At 40.8% G+C, this 17,070-nt stretch overlaps 1 protein-coding gene across 8 annotated transcripts in view; it reads right to left on the bottom strand.

Moving 5' to 3' along the window:
- The window catches only part of lrba (LPS-responsive vesicle trafficking, beach and anchor containing), a 176,075-nt gene that overhangs the window by 40,916 nt on the left and 118,089 nt on the right, over positions 1-17,070 (bottom strand). For all 8 annotated transcript variants that reach the window (XM_087841692.1, XM_087841691.1, XM_087841693.1 and 5 more), the window contains 5 exons: positions 8,890-9,007; positions 8,519-8,621; positions 6,924-7,039; positions 6,668-6,780; positions 1,026-1,166 (listed from right to left, as the gene is read on the bottom strand). In XM_087841692.1, coding sequence (XP_087697818.1) covers positions 1,026-1,166; positions 6,668-6,780; positions 6,924-7,039; positions 8,519-8,621; positions 8,890-9,007 — 591 coding nt within the window. The remainder of the gene's footprint in view (positions 1-1,025; positions 1,167-6,667; positions 6,781-6,923; positions 7,040-8,518; positions 8,622-8,889; positions 9,008-17,070) is intronic.

Raw genomic sequence — 17,070 nt, 5'->3', positions numbered from 1 at the left:
ACAAACTTAAAGCCAAAAATGAACAAGTAAAACAACAATATTCCCAGTGTGCTACTAAAATCAATGCACATGTGCTGCTGATGCATTTCTAATCACGTATAATCTTGTTAGGGCAGATCAATAGCCATCTCTCTGATGCAATAGCCCCCAAATGACACGGGCACACTGTGCTGTACCACAGCTATAAACTAATACTGTAAATAGCTAATTAAGTCCACCCTGAAATGACGCAAGCCTCATTTATTTTATTTTTTTAAATGGTGGGACAGTGAGCAAATTGATCTTGCAGTTTATACATCAGTGTAAAATCTTACAAAATACACAGTTACTGCACAAACCCATTTTCATTTAATATTTAAGGTTAAGTTTGATCTTTAAGCGAGAGTTATAAATGAGTGCTTCTGGTAAAGTGGCTTTAGAGTAAGCTGGCTAATGATGTGCAGAGATCAATGAGGTAACTCTACTGGGAGTTACAGAGACAGTGAGCTACTGGGACAATAACAGCAGAAAACTGCACGTTGGAGAAACTTAGTAACCTCCCTCTCCCCAGAGTGCAGTATGGAAAGATTGATGGCATCCATTCAACAAAGGTACTACAAGAGAGCACTCTAGTGCAAAATATACACCACTAATGTGCTTCAAAAACAAACAAAATCACATTTCAGTACCTGTTATTAAAAAGAAAAACCTTGAAAATTTGCATCAAGGTGAAGGTCAGACTTTTAAGTGCACTGCTTTTGCTTTTCATTTATTATCATCCCATGCATGCATGCTATGCAATATTTAGCATGCATATAACTCTTAATTTGATAAAACCCTAGGTCTAATTAATAATACATTCATGACCTCTGCATCATGAATGTACTGTTCATTAAAAAAAGAATCCAATTTAAATAAAGCGCTTAACTACACTTTTAAAGAGCAAGGTGAAATTCTTGCACAAGCATAATTATTTCATTATTTTCCAGAATTTATATTAAAAGTCACGAATGCTCATAAACACTCCAAATGTGCACTGCACTTACAATACGTAGCAGCCACATCAGGGTGAAGCTCGAGGTGGAGTAGTGGGTGCCATAATGGAACTTCGGCACCTGATCATCCTCCCAGGTCTCATATCGTTCTGAAAAGAACGCTGCCCTCTTGGGGTTAAGAGCACCGATGGGCTATAAATATAAACAAACAAAAAATAGGTCAAACATGTTAAACAGCTAAACTGAAAAATAAATAAATACGACAAAACCAGATATTAGGACACGATAGATGCGTGAAAGTAAAAAAAAAAAACACAAACCAAAAGCAGGGAGGCAGTACTGAATTTTACTGTGAATACAGGGACCACTCACTGCTGCATAATAGTTGCAAGGCCAATGAAGCTAATAACCATTGTGCTATCTCAAATGAATATTAGATGATGTTTTCCTTCAGACAGATCAATCCTTTCCCACAGAGTGCTTTTTAGAGGCTGTGAAACCGAGCCCCTGCAGCTGTAGTCTGTCAGAGAAAACTAATGTGCTCCAATGAAAGAGTGCCTACTCAGAATATCAATAGCAAGGCTGTGGGTTCCTTTAATTTTTACTTTTATTAATCTGTAACTAATACACTGGTCACCAGCCCTATATATAGTCCAGAAAAAAATGGTTAAATTGCATTAATTTTCCATTGCTCTTAAAAAAAAAAGAAGCCAATAACCCTGTGCAGCTCGCCTATTATTTAAATACTCATTTATAGAAATCACTTTCAGGCTGGTTCAATTTTTATTAGTCTTCTGCAGGCTGTGCCTCATTCCCTCGAACCGCTCCATCATCTTGCTCCCTCACACACACACACACACGCACACACACGCACACAGCAGATCAATGGTAATGGAATGATGCCCTTTTGAGAATGGGGGCCTAGTAGGGTGTGGATCAATTGGATCTCTTTCATATCATAGGGTGCCTGTCACAGCAAGACACATCCAGGGCAGGTCTATGATATTGATCTGTGCAATGGCTACTGTTTTATGTGGGTGTAATGGTGCATGCTTGTGTACCTGTGTGTGTGTGTGTGTGTGTGTGTGTACTGGGAGTGATGCACGCAGTCTTGCAGTTATTGCTGCTTTTTTTTTTTTTGTTCAATGCATGCATTTTTTTGGTTATTTTGTAAATAGTGTTCCTGTGCGTATGTGCATTTACACAGCGAATTGCCTTGTGCCACAAACTGTGCAGATCTATGTTGACAGTGATACACTGTGGGCTTCCTCAGGGCCACTGGGGTGGGTGAGTACACACAGTGAATTATACATCACACCCATTGGCCTGATTTATAGCCCTAATAACAGTCGGCTCATTAAAAAAAGAAAAGGGAGAGGAGGCATATAAAATAAAAAAAAAAAAGAAAAGACTGAAAGTGCCACAGTGACAGGGAGAGAGGGAGAATTGTGTGTGAGGGCACGTGGGGGCTGTTGGTTTGCTCGAGCCCGACATTGTTTACTGCTGTAAATTACTGTGGGGCTAGCGCTCTCAGCTTACAGTAGCTACAACAAAGCGGCAGCGGCGGTGCCGTACATCAGAGCAGAGCGACCGGCGGTGCGCTGATGGAGCGCCTGCTGCTACCCTATCACAGATTGACCCAATACGTCGTGGCAAAGAATAGCACTCTGATGAGCTCTCAGACAAATGAACCGATCACATACTTTTAACTAAAGGGTACACTACAGAAGAAAACTGAGCCAGAGTTTTCAGTAAAGATGGGGGAAATAATGCTGAATTAGTCTTAATCTGTTCTAAATCAAGAAGGCAGTGTAACAGTGACATTTTAAAGCTGCTATGGTGAGATGTATTTAAAAAAAAAAAAAATATATATATATATATATATATATATATATATATATATATATATTATGTATGTTATCCTGCCTAAACTCTCCTCCTTACCCAAATAATCAGAGGTTTGGGAACTCAAATATTTAAAAAATATTTTTTTATATGTAGGCATACCAAGCGAAAAACACTCCCTCAAGGAACAATAAGCACCTTCCTGAGAAACTATTATAAGAACATTACCTAGTGCTACTTTGCTTTTAAAACAATAATGGGTCACCGGTGATGAAGTATAATGGCTCACCGACGATTTGAGCATCAGTAGGGCTTTGAGTCATAAATCACAAGAGCCTTTTGAAGAGAGTGTTTATGTATAATGTCCTATTTAAACAGTGAAAATGGTGTGGAGGGCCTGGGGGGATAAACATATGGGGCGAGTACGATGAGATCAATACACCATTAGCCCATGTGTCTGTGAGCAGCACGTTATAGCACAAAGGTACACAAGATGCTCAGTAAGTCCTATTTTCTTGCTATGTAAATGCAGAGTACATATTAGATTAACAATTGTTTAAATTATTTGTTGTTCTTCATTAAAAGCACAGTAAGAGTGGATTCATTTATTTACATATTTTTGCCTTTTATGAATAGATGAAGGCGTGCCTTTTCTGTAAGGACACCTTGTACGAACACTCAAGAAGTTCAAACAGATCAAATAACAATTTTCTTTTGTAAAATCGCCCCAAAGATTAATTTTATCTGTTAAAATGTCAAATTTAGGTTTGGTTTTGTTATATAAAGCATCTTTATGAAGAACAAGTGGATTTTTGTGGGGAGATGTGCGACAGTATGCAGAGCTGGGGTGCAAAAAGGGGTGGAGGAATAAAAAAGAGGTGTTAAAACAGTTGCAGTCAGATCTAGCGAGAGCTTATCGTGACTACAATGTTATCTCGGGGGTCGGCGTTTGATGTCAGGTTGAGGTTAGAGTTTATGATAAGAAAGTCCCTGGGGTCAGAATGGCTCTGGTAGCAAGGAACATAAATTCTGTGTGGCCTCTGTTGTGCTGGGAATGATGACAGTGTGTGACACACACACACACACACACACACACACACTCACACTCACACAGACGTTCATAGCAATTTGGCTTCTCAATGTCACTGGAGGCTTCGCAGATGACCTGTTTCTACAAGAGACAACCACCAACGTGACATTAGAGGGGGATAAGAGAGATGTGAAGGGTGAGGAAGAAAGAGAGCACGAGAGGAAAACAGAAGGAGACAAGAAAGAAAAGCAATAAAGAGCAAACAAAAGAGGGGAAAATGGGAAAAGTAAGCACAGAATGGTGCAGACACACACACAGAGTGCAGAACTAACTGAAGGTCACCAAATATTAGGTTGCAAAGAAAAGAAACGGGGAGCACAAATGATTGTAGGTGCAACATCGTGTGGTGGGGGTTTGATTTGAAGGGCTGCACAGAGCTGCTTTGCCCTTTTCCAGACACCGCAGTCTGGCACGGTCCAGTAGTCATACATTAATATCACACGCGTGTCAACAACATGAATAAAACAGATGTAATAAAGATCTGCTCTGCTCCCTCCCCTCCTTCTTGCTCTCTCTGCTTCCATCCTATTCTTTAAAAAGAAAAAGGGTTAAAGGGATGGGAAATAATGTTGTTCTCCCTTTCTCACACTCTCTCCTCCTCTTTCTTTTGCTTTCTGATTGTCTTTCTGTTTCTCCTCCTTTTACCCAACTCTCCCATTCATTCAAGTCCCCGGGGCGGCGAGGCTTGACTGAGCACAGAGGCTGAGCTGTCCAAACTCCATGGCAGTGCAAAGGAGAAGAGAAGGAAGCAGAAATGAGCTAAGAAACCACGCGGGAAGGCTGCGTGGTTTTTGTGAGCCTGTGTGTATTGGTGGGGCAAATACAACTGTCACATTTCACCCTGTTGGGCAACATCAAGCAGGATAAACATAAGAATTATGCAGCTGCTTACAGTGGATAAAAACTACACTGGGAGGGATAAAAGCCGAGGACAGAGACACAGAGGAGCAGATTGAAAGTGAAAGCAGGACTGAGGAGAACCTAAGGGACAAGATGTTTGAATCTATGTGACAGGGAAGTGTGAAGGAATGAAAGTGTGAGGAGATGGTTCACTTGTGTTTCATAACTGTGGGATTTGTGCAGGACAATAGCGTTCCATCTGGATTATATTCTGCAGATATTTGTTCTTCTTTTCATTTCCAATGGTTGATGGCAGTTGATGGACTTTAATGAATGCTTGCCTAAAGAAACAGCAATACTAGACTTGCTGTCCCCTAAATAAATTAATTCATTTAAAATTGCTGCCATCACAGAATTTTCTTGCAAAACTAAACTAAATCTGCATTGTCCTTTTGAACATAGTTAATAACATGCAAACTGCCAGCAAGTCAAGTTGATGGTGGCTCAATAAGTAGAGCCAGAAGGTCACCGGCTCTTCCTCCCTGACCCAGCCAACACAGTGAACCCCAATTTCCACCCATGGATCCATCTGTGTATTAGTAACAGTCCAAATGTATACCGTCATGTTTGAACAGGACTGAGCGAAAATTATGAAGAGTTATTGGAGAGTCTCCAAGAAATGCTAAAACACATTATTAGTGAAACTGGATTTCCTAGATTGTCTAATCTCACCCAAACCAATGCAGACTCTAATTTACTTATCGTTTTATTCAAAGAGCGATATCTTTGAAAGAAGACTAATATGTTCCACTTTGTCTCATTAGGGGACTACCTCCATGTCTGCACCTGAACAAATGACCTCCAGCGTACCTCTAAAAAGCATTTGCTCCAACAGATCCCCTGTCCATTAACACATGCTTTCTTTTGCTTCCATGGCTGATTTATTCAGTCATTTTCCTACTAGGAGCTTGACACTCGCTCAATCTTCCCACTCTAAAACTAATCCTGAGTCCTCCCACCGCTGGACTGTTCATCCACCGACGTTAGCTGGCAAGCTAAGGGGTGTGCTCTTTTTTGTTTTTGCCTTTTTCCATCTGTGTATGTACGTGTAAAAGCGAGGGAGTTAATGGGAGTAAATAATTCCGTGACTAACTACAATTATGGGGGAGAATCCTTTAGCGATGCGAGTGTGTGTATTTATGTGCCAGGGAGCATTTCAGGGCAGGTTTCATTGTTTTAAGCCCAATCACTCGATGCCTGGAGCTACCAGGGAGTATTACTTCACTTCCTGCTGTGTTGTGGAAGGTCAAACTTGAAAGAATTCAATTAGGAAACTTTGATTTATGGCCAGAAAATGATAGCTAAGCCACAAATTAGGAGATGCAGACTGAGAAGATGAGGAGCTTACATATGTTTTAAATGCAGCAGGTCAAGACTGCCTGAACTTGCAAAAGTCAACAACTAATCATACAGATTAGATGTAATGAATACCACTTGCAGTTTTGGGAAATTTGTCACATTGTTACTCAAATTTCATATATCTGTGAGCAGATGAAAACTGTGCAAATCACTGCATATAGAATCACTTCATCAACATAGATAGCATGACGCTAGTAACATAAAAAGTTTCAAACTGCACTATTCTATCAATCCTTCTCAGACATCTGAAATACTTGGGTCGTTACACGGGAAAAATGCTCTGCACATGTGGAATCCTAGCATCCGGTGATTAAAGAGCAGGTTCACTAAACTATGATCAATGGCAATTACAAAGCAACAAAATTGACTTTAGGAAGAATGCACACACAGTTATCTGTGTGTTAATGCCCCCCCCCCCCCCTACTTTTTCAGGGAATTAAGAAGAAAAAAGATCCATTATAGTGAAAACAGGGGAGAGGATGAGTCTCCACACTCTTACCTTAGACAGATCTCTAAAGTTGCTGGGCAGAGTGAGGTCAAGCTCCTCTGAGTCATAGTTGGTGATGACCCATGGAAAGACTGGGTACTGGTTTAGGTCATTATAGGTACGGCCTGGAGGGGAGACAAAGCACGGGGAAGAGGGGCGACAAATATTGTTTAAAAAAAAGTTAGCATCATAGACTGCTAAAACGTGCACAGCACCTCTGTGTTACACCCTGCAATAACATCGCACAGGTGCTGAGCGGTGTCCTCACCAGAGATGGTGTTCAGAAACATCAGGTACTCAAAGTTGGATATTTCACGGCGCTGCCAGCGCTGAGTCATGTTGGAAGCCTTGAACAGCTGCTTAGGTGTGGCCATAGAGATGCGTCTATAAAAAGAAATGGAAAGCTCGATATTAAAATCTTTTGTAGCCATTCAAATCACAGGAACAGCAGACTGCAAGAATAAAAAGCCCCAGGCTTTATTAGACTTTTGCAATCCAAATGTCATTTCATGAAAAATCTACTGAACTTACAGTCTTGCTAATTAAGAAGACAAATGCGCAATAAATTGGGTTGAATACACATATTTACGTGCATGTGTACACACACACAGGAGGCCCCAAAGAATGATGTATGCTGCAGGACAAAAACGAATGACCCCCAATCCAATTAAAACAAAAGAAAATGATGAAATTAATCAATGTCACTGTGTGAGATTATGGTCATTAGGCCTTGCCAAAGAAAAGAAAAGAAAAAGAATGTGAAAACATGACTTCCCAAACACAAGTGTACTTTGACACATTTTTTATATTGTCACCAAGCAATTCTGTACATCTTTTGAACTGCTTTAAATGACATTATAAATAGATATGGAGAAGTAAAGGAGAGAAAAGAAGGAATGCAAAACGTGAAAACAGAGGGATTAGATTAAATTATGAACATATATTGGACTTGTGCTTTAATTTGTGCATCTGTGTGTGTGCGTAACTCTGGACATGAAGCTAAATTGTGCTGTGCTGGCTGTATGAGCTGATGTGTACCGGGTTGCCCTGAGCAGCCGTCCTCAGGTCGAAGAGGCAAGGTGGCCAGCAAACTAGTATGATTAATGAGCCGAGCACACACATTCACCTGCCCTAACCCTGTGTCTTATACACACAAACTCTCCTACACCCACACTAACTCATTACTGGATGCACTTCCTCACTCTACTTATCACACAGCCCTCACTGTTATGTTGCCACATGTCAAATTCTGTGATGCTTAATACCAAAAAGTTACAAAAAAATTTAAAATATCATCTTCTCAAAATACAACTCAAAAATCCCATCAGATGGGCTCTGGCACACCTCAGATTAAAAGGGCCAATCACAAATCTTTAATCGTATCCACATTTTTTTCCCCTCAGATTGAATTTTAACCATCACCAAAGCGTCTTGAAAACTCTGTCTTGCTGTGAATTTTGTGCAAGATTTGTGCACAACCAACACCATCGGCTCCAGCAATGCGTGCACACAGAGTGGGCATGATGTGAGCGAGGGCTGGGGGAAGGTGTGTGCCCTGCAGGCTTACAAGCAAGTATTTGCTTCACTCTGGTGGAAATAAATAAATGAACTGGACTATGTTTGTGTGAAGCCAATTATATCTGGGGGGAGCGGGGTAAGGAGAGGGAGGGAGATTAGTGGCCAACCCCATGTGTACATTTTTGAGAGAAACAAGAAAAAAAACTATTTGAAATTTTAAAATATTTACATAACACCACCATAGATGTTCCATAATCCTCTTCTGCTCCCCAGTTACCATTTTTCTCCCCATGAGATTGTGCTGCAACAGCAGCAAACACAACAAAGCAATCGCGCACGTCTAACCTGGTCTGTGGAAGGCCAAAGTTCGTGCCCACGCCAACACGAGGAAGACTGTGAACCACCTTCTTTACTGTGGCTGCATCTGGGAAGTTGAACATGACTGCCGCTGCAGAGAGGCACGAAGCAACAAACAGTTATCAAGGATTATTTCTTAAAGATTAGAAATCACAATAATGACAACTTTTGATTGCCATTTCTCCACAATTATTCATTTTTAAAAAAAAAAGTGTGTGTGTGTGTGTGTGTGTGTGTGTGTGTGTGTGTGTGTGTGTGTGTGTGTGTGTGTGTGTGTGTGTGTGTGTGTGTGTGTGTGTGTGTATACCCAATAAGAAGGTGAAATGGTTAAGCATAGACAATTATGGGGGATGCCTTACTCCTATTGGCCATGAAGACTTCCAAAGCAGTATTCTGCAGGAGGTAGCGTCTGGAAAAGACGGCACGAATCTCCGAGAACAGCCATTTTCCATGAAGACCTTCTGTGTAGGCTAGAATCTGGAAAACACGAAAGAGAAACCAGAGAGATGTGGATTCCAATTAAATAATGAAAACAGAGCAAGCAATGGAAATTAAAATTAAAAATTAAAAGAAAAGGAAAAAAGAAGAAGAGAAGGGAAGAAGGAAGGCGAACAGACCAGAGGGCCGGGTTAGTTCATTTTTCACAGTGATGGCATGACGGCTCGAAGAGCACGATTAATGTCTTATATTGATCAGCCTCAATGAAAAAGAGATTCCTTTAGCGAGAGAATGGGCGCTATTCAGCCGGACGCTGTGAAGGAAATGTTCTCTTCACTAAAAGATCATCTATTAAGTGACAGTTTGCTGTGACAAGAAGCTATTTTATGCAAAACATCTGATTACAACTGGTCTCTGCATTTCCTCGGAGGTAACTGACACGGAGGTCAGACGATATTATGTTACTAAGCTCCACATTTAAAAATGCTTCGATGAACTGAGCTTAATCTGTCCCCATGGAGACCGCGGTGGCTGTCAGAGTGACTTGTTCTGACGGCTGTCACAGCTCCTGACAGACCCGCATGCTTAGCCCTGCCCCTGTGATTTGTCCTCATACTAATCCAGCACTTAGGTTGGCTACTAACCTACTTAGCACTGCTTTGTTAACTAGGTTTTTATTTCAACCTCTGCTTTTGGTTTCAAAGGTGCCCGCTGTTATAAGGCAGAAAGGTGAAAGGAGCACTTCATGTTGTTAAGATATGATTTTGCAGCATCTTATTAATCAAAAGTATTCAAATTTGAGCCAGCACGCTGGGCTTAGTGTTAAGCTGAAGGAGCTCATTAAAGGCAAGGGGACAGAGAAGAGGACCAGCTGAGGCCTTCAGCTAAGGAGCGCTTCCCTCGCTGTCTCTCTGAGGAATAAGACCTGCCTGCATCACAGACTCACTTCAAAGTCTCTGGAGTTCAATTAAATGTGGATTAGTGGTCTGGAGAAGCTAGCCAGCACCGCATCCTCCTGCCTCCCATCTCTCTCAAGGCAGCTTCAGATGATTTAACCAGTCACAGCCAGCCTAAAGCCAAACCCATTTCCAAGACTTTTTGTTTGTTTGTTGTAAATAAATACAGTGTAACACAATATTAGCTCTTAAGTTCAATAACATCTTGATGATGAATTTTATAAAGATTTTTTTTAATCTTCAACATATTTAATTCAAAAAATATTTTTTTGGCATTGGGGGAAAAAAAAGAAGCTTTTTTTCCTATTTGTAAACTAACCAGCCGTACAAAATGAGCTGTCCTTACACTTTGGCTTTGATATTTATTATTATTATAAAGACAAACCATTGTATTCAGTCAGCTCTAGGGACGTTGGGCACAGATTTCATTACTTCCACCAACATTAAGTTTATTGTGCACCAAACCAAAGAAGGAATGGCATGGTTTTAAAAATAAGCAGGAGCAGACAAAGAAAAGGGTCACAACAAGGTTCAATCTCCAAAGAAAAAAACCTAAACATTTATTTTATTATCAAATTAGCACAAAGATAAGCTCAACAAAATCTTTAATGCATTTAAAACAGTGGATATACAATGCGTGAAGTATTCTCTGAGGCATGCTCATATTAAATCCAGGTCAACAATTGCGCTTTCAGATTTGTTGGCTACTAATTCATCAGCAAAATGGGGACATAAGTTGGGATCACTTTTGCTAGCTGAGATGTTTGAATTTTGATGACAAACAAAATCTACTGGTTTTCATCGTTTCCTCTATTTACAAACGTGACAATAAGCTGATCATGTCGAAACACTACAGAAGGAAAGACATTTTTTTTCTGTTCTTCCATCAGATCAGAAAAGAGATTCAAGTCTTCAGGTGTTTAATAAGTGAAAGCTTGAAGTATAACTATTCACAACTAAAGAGTGGTTTTACATAGATGCCCAGTGATAAACTAATGAAGCTGCCAACTCTCAGCTGATAGAAAGATATGACACAAGTGAAGGCACCCAGATATATTTCACTAGACTGATGGATCTCCTGGAACTCAGCTGTAAACAGCGTGCTGCTCTCCAAGATCATCATCCCGATCGGCAGCGCCCTCTCCCTTGCAGATGAAAAAGCAGAGCGTGTGACAACGAGTATGACGAACTATCTGTGTCGTAATGCTCGAGCTGTTCTGACCACATCTGGACAAATTACATTGGTGTGGAGGTTATTGTCCATGCTGGAGTTATGGGTGCATCAGCTTCATCTGTAATATATCGTAGTGGAAGCTTTAAAGAGACAGGAATGCTACAGTTACAGAACAAGGGAAAATAATAGAGATTTCAGACTATTACAGTCTTGAATCGCAATTTAATTACACCATCTCTGGTTTACCATCTACTGAATGTCTGGTTTTAAAGTGATAATATTAATAATGAAACAATATATTATTATTGGAGCAGCATCAAATTGATCAGGAGCTGATCGTTGACAGAAGCTGTTTCTTTGAGGTTTCATTTCAAGTGGAACGATATCCACGGGCACAGATTTGGAGCACTCCGAGATCAATTTCACGGCGTCACGCGAGAGGACACAGCCAAACAGAAAACAAAAGAACCGGTCTTGATTGCATTGCCTTCTCTCCATCTCTCCCTCTTCCTTGTTCAACCTGTTTGTGCAGCGGGCTGCGGCTCATTTCTGAAGCACTGTCGTTTGTCTTTGTCAGATGCCCAAAAGACTGCGGAATGAAGAGGGACACATGAAGAGGGGTCGGGTGACTGTGGCTATGGTGTGTAACCCCACACACACACACACACACACACACACACACACACACGCACAAAAGCTGTCACCACTGAATCTCACAGACAGTCTGTGCCAGCGAATCCTCTTCATCACCCCTCGCATCCACCCCTCTTACCAACCAGAGCATCTTTAGAAACAAAGGTAAAGCCAAACACAGGGATGCTAATGGATTAAATTGAAACTGTACTGGATTAAAGAAGAGTTAAGAGAGCAGAGAAGCAACTATCAGCAACGTGGTTCAAGATAGATGAGGCTCTCAGCTGCTTTTGCAGTCAGGCCGGCTGAGTGGGTGTGTGTTTTTGGGCTGATAAGACCCCAGAGTTGGAGGAGAGAAGCCACTGCCAGCAACCAATGATCCTTATTTGTCATAACATGTGAAAAAATACAAATAAAATATCATTTGAATATCAATTGTGGTGTTTTAGGAAATAAAGGTTTCAGAATTGCACATAAACAGTGTTTGATGAGTGGCGGAAGCATATTTGCATGTTCGGTTTAATCTACTATACATCCTCGAAGGGGAAAAAAAGAGGTGATTGAAGTTCAATTTGTTGCCTCTTATTAAGTATTTCCACATGGGTGCCTCAGTTAAAGGATAATGGATGAGGGATTTATTATTACCTTTTGGTCAAATGAAGTGGTGTGGGAGATAAGGTGATGAAATTAATGAGCGGGAGGAAGAGAGGTGATCCATCAACATCAAAACGCAGACGAGGGACAAGCAATACTGCAAGAACTTGAATAGAATTCATAAAAAATGAAGAACAAAAATGTGCATGCAAACAAGGGACTGAGGCTACAGATTCCTTGCTGTTTGTGACTGTTTCCACTTGACTGACCACAGAATCAAGCAATCTGCAATAAACAGTTTCAGTGAACCGAGTCACTTGCAGCGGGTTTTTATTTATTCTTTTACTGCTGCATCAAATCAGAAAGAAAATGAAGAGAAACATGAATCGGCATTTGATGGCTTTTGAATACTCGTAGTATTTCTGCGTATGCACCTTGTAAGTTCAGTTATATTCCCCTCTACTCGGTTCTTTACCCTCCCTGTTCGCTTTAACCCCCGCCCCCTCCGACCAACACACACACACCTTTCTCTGTTCCACACTGGTAAACGAGGCCGTGTCACCCCCCATCAGTAAATGAGTTCATCGGACTAACGAGCAAGCAAAGGGCCCCGACACACTAACAAGGGTCTGTTGGCTGCCTGTGCCTCTGGACCAATCAGGACCCTCATCAGCGTTGACACAAAGCCTCCCCGAGCCCTCTGGAGCCAATTAAGACAGATTTTGCTTTTGAGATTGAGTGATAGCAAAAAAAAAAAAAAAAAAAAAAAAAAAAAAAAAAGGATAGAGGAAGGGAGACTGATGGACCGAGAGTACCACGATGGAAAAAGAAAGAGCCACACAGATCCGCACAGTTTGAGTCTAAGGCTTCACAAAAACATGCACAAGCTTTAGTCGTGACTCACTGCAGGTTAAAACTGTGTTTTGTTTTTGGCGAGTAGGTATTTGGAGGTTGCATTTGGAATAAAGTAGGCAAAGCTTTTAAGAGGAAAGCAATGCTCAACACAGGTACACTCAATCATGTGACCTTAAGAAAGAGCAGCCACATGACTCCTCTTTCACACTCCAGCAGTTGTCCTCAAGCCTTTGTGGCTTTGAAAGCAAGTGCTTTAACAAAATGGCAAAAAACATGATACTACCTCAACTTATCCATGTTCTCCACAGAATTTAAGAGAAAGTGCATCTGAATATGCAAATAATATAGAACACTTAGCTACTGAAGTAATCAAGCGTCAGTTTAACAAAACTAATGTTTCTTTGGGAAAGCCTGTTAAATTAATAGTATTATTTGACTGATTTCTATTCTATTCTTCGTATTTACCACAGAGGACAGAGTGGTATCAATCTTCCCATCTAAGCAAGTTAAGAATATTATCCACATTTTTTCCACAAACTTAATAGGTATATTTAAAAAGGAGCAAATATATTAGCCATTAAAACTAGAGAGCATCTAAAAGAAAGAGTGATATGAAAGTCAGTGTTGAATATTAGACATCCTGTCATCATGCTGCAGGAACAGCTAGCCCAAAACGAACTGATAATCCCAGTTGTTCTACAGCTGTGTAACTAGTGTAATGTGTAATCACTGGTCACACATAAAGTTCTATTTGCCTTGAGGAGAGTAAAACAAACTACAAGGTCAGAAAAAAATAAACACAGCTAAGAAGCTGTGCTGGAAAGTGAGAACTGAAGCAAAATAAACAGGCCCAGCTTGCAGCATGTGTAGGGTTATGAAGCCTAAAGACTCAAAGTATTCAACTCCAAACGTTACCCAGCAAGAGTTTGTGCTCCCTGAAAAAAGTCCCCTTTGAAAGGATCTTTGGGGCCACTTAGTCTGAATTTAGCCTAATAAGGATTAACTCCCCCCTTTTTCAGCCCTTTTCACTGTTTGCTAACAGGTTAGCCTTTTTTCTATCTTCGCCTGCTTGGCCTTTTTGAAGTGGGAGACAAAAAAAAAAAAAGAGTCTTGTGTAGATTTAGGGAAATGCTGCAGTGGTCTTGGGGTTAATTGGTGGTGAATTAAAGACTTCAGTGCATTAAATCATTAAAAATTCTACCTTGGGCATAAGCTATGAGGACAAAAGCCTTAGAAGTGCCCCCACATGTAATAAGATACCAAAGTGGTATTAATTATCACTTATGATGGCAGTAGCAGGTATATACATAACACAAACCCCAACAGAAACTATAAGTCAAAGCCTTAGTAAATGACAGATAAAGCCTTTAACACCAGACTGCTAAGGATTTTAGCAAATTACAGTTTTCCTTTAAGAATGGCAAAGAACATAAAATGGACATTTTATGCTGATATATTGAACATCAGTGCTTCCTTTTCACTCAATCACAGGCTGGACTGAGGCCACAAAGGGCTCAAAGGTGATGGGTAACAAAGGATGGATAAGTGAAGAGAAAAGGGCTGTGAAACTGGGTGCAACAAATACAGAATATCTAGAGCATGTTATGAAAAAAGTCAAAGAAAATTAAGATAATTTACTAGAATTGTGTAACAAAGAAGTTCATATAGAATGCACACCTGCACTATGGCTAAATGTAAGGCCTTTCTGATATTGTTGAGCACCTGTTGATATGGACGGGACATGAAAGAGCTTCTATACATTCCTGGATTTGTCAAGCGCATCAGTAAATGCTAGCACATCAGGGAAAGCTGGAAAAGAATGCATACGCTTTTCACTGACACTCGGAAAAATCAGGGAGACAGCCCGGAGCCTCCGCTAAAGCACAGGAGCTCTTTAGGACTAAATGCTGCTGGACCTCTGCTCTCCTATAAGCTGCCATAGCAAACATCAGACAGGTTAAGATCACCGACCGGCTCCTATCGCATTCTCCCCGCTTTCCTTCAGTCTCCCATTTTGCCATTTAATGAAGGATAGGCTTTTTTGGGGGTATGTGTGAGGCTTTGCTGAATAAATTCTTCTCTAATCCAGCTATTGTCAGCAGCTTAAGTGGGTGTAGGGTGAAAAGTACACCCCTCTTGGGGAATTTTGGGTGGGTTGTCCGAAAGGATAGGCGAAGAAGAGAAAAGGCCTTTTTAGTGGAGAAAAAAAAAATGTTGTGGAGAGTTAAAATATTTGTACGTGACTCAATTGGTGCTCCAAATTTATCAGTGACAAGCACTTTCAGCTACACTTGGAATGACAGAAACTGAATCAACAACCGTCTTCAATTACGTGTGCACACGGGGTGTTATCCCATTGCTGACTCAGAACACAGGGCATTAGACGCTAGTTTAAATACTGAAACTTGACTGTTCTAAGCCAACGCTTAAGCTAAGGTTTCTTCTTTGCATATCGAGCTCACAGGGTATCATAAGCTTCAATTATGAATAATACTCTAGGCACCTGATAAGCATAAAAAGCAGTTTCTGATCTGATCTGCATGCAGCGTGTTAATGGGCAGGTAGAGTAGAGCTAGGTCTGCAAGAGAACTGCTGAAAATGCATGGTAGCTTCATCTGCAAATAATGCACGTATGAGCAGTAGCATCAAACAAAGGTGTGACCAGCAAAATAGCAATAGAGAGGAGGAAAAAAAAACCCAAAGTATAAGCGTTGCACAAACAAACTAACCCACTCAATCTACAAATATTAAGTCATAGTCCTTGAAGTTTCATACGTACAAGTTCAATTTTAAGTTAGCTTCAGCTTTTTATTCTACCATGGAGGCTGAAAAACGACGGGGATTGCTGATCTAACATGACCCACTAATAAAAATCAAAGATCTGTGGTGTAAAACAAACATGTTTATTGATGAAGATGTTAAGTTAAAACCAAATCTGATTCACGATTAGGGTTTGATTTTATTCAACACCGTCTGTGTTTGAATTGTTTTGTATTGTTGATATATTATATTCCACAAATCCACTTTACTCTTCCACTAGAAATGGAGTCTTGGATGAGTAAGTAATCTCCAGAGCATCCCTCTGGTTGTGCCGTTTAAACCACACTGAATAGGTCATTAACCATGATGACAATAGAAGTACAAGAATTTAACATTCTGCTCTCTGGCACACAAGATGTCTTTACACAGATTGTGCATCAGTGTTATGAGGTCGCACATATAAAGCAACCTGTTCTTGACTTTTTCGAAAATTAAAAACATGCATTATGTTGATGTCAAGCAATTTTACCTTTGCATTTGTAAGGTAACCAAAAAAGATGGAGACTTAACATAAATAGCTACTTGCTTCTATGATCCATGGATCTCGCTTTAACTTTTGATATGCAGCAGAGAGCTTTCTGACAAACCGAGAGCACATTTACAATGCCAATTTCCAATAAGCACGGCTGGACATCGATCTTTCAATCAAAGCCGCGTGCCTCTCTGACCTCAACTGAATAGCAGAGGCTCGTGAGAACAGCAGGTACACAGGTGCTGATTGTAATATCAGTAGCCTACCAGGCAGACTGGCATCCATAAACAGGCCTATCCATCAGGCTGGTGCGTTGCCTTTGACATGTGTGTCAGAGGCAGACGAAGGGAATAAATGATGGAGAGAGGGGATCAATCAAAAGAGGGGAGGGGGAGGCACCTGCCCCCTGACTGGTCCAGTCAAGCCCAGAGATGGAGCATGATGGAGGGGCTAGGCTCAGGTGCAAAAAAGGAGGGGGTAGCTCTTTGTCTGGAGATGCTTGGTTAAGTGTGAGCCAGGTCAAAATGGCCACAGTGGTCTGTGGATGTGTTAAGGTCCAAAGTCAGGTCACAAACAGAGAGAGTCTGAGCGTGTTTGT

This window comes from Neolamprologus brichardi, chromosome 6, assembly GCF_056152115.1.
Source record: "Neolamprologus brichardi isolate AB-2024 chromosome 6, ASM5615211v1, whole genome shotgun sequence".
Classification (NCBI taxonomy): domain Eukaryota; kingdom Metazoa; phylum Chordata; class Actinopteri; order Cichliformes; family Cichlidae; genus Neolamprologus; species Neolamprologus brichardi.
This window is presented reverse-complemented; position numbering and strand designations above follow the sequence as displayed.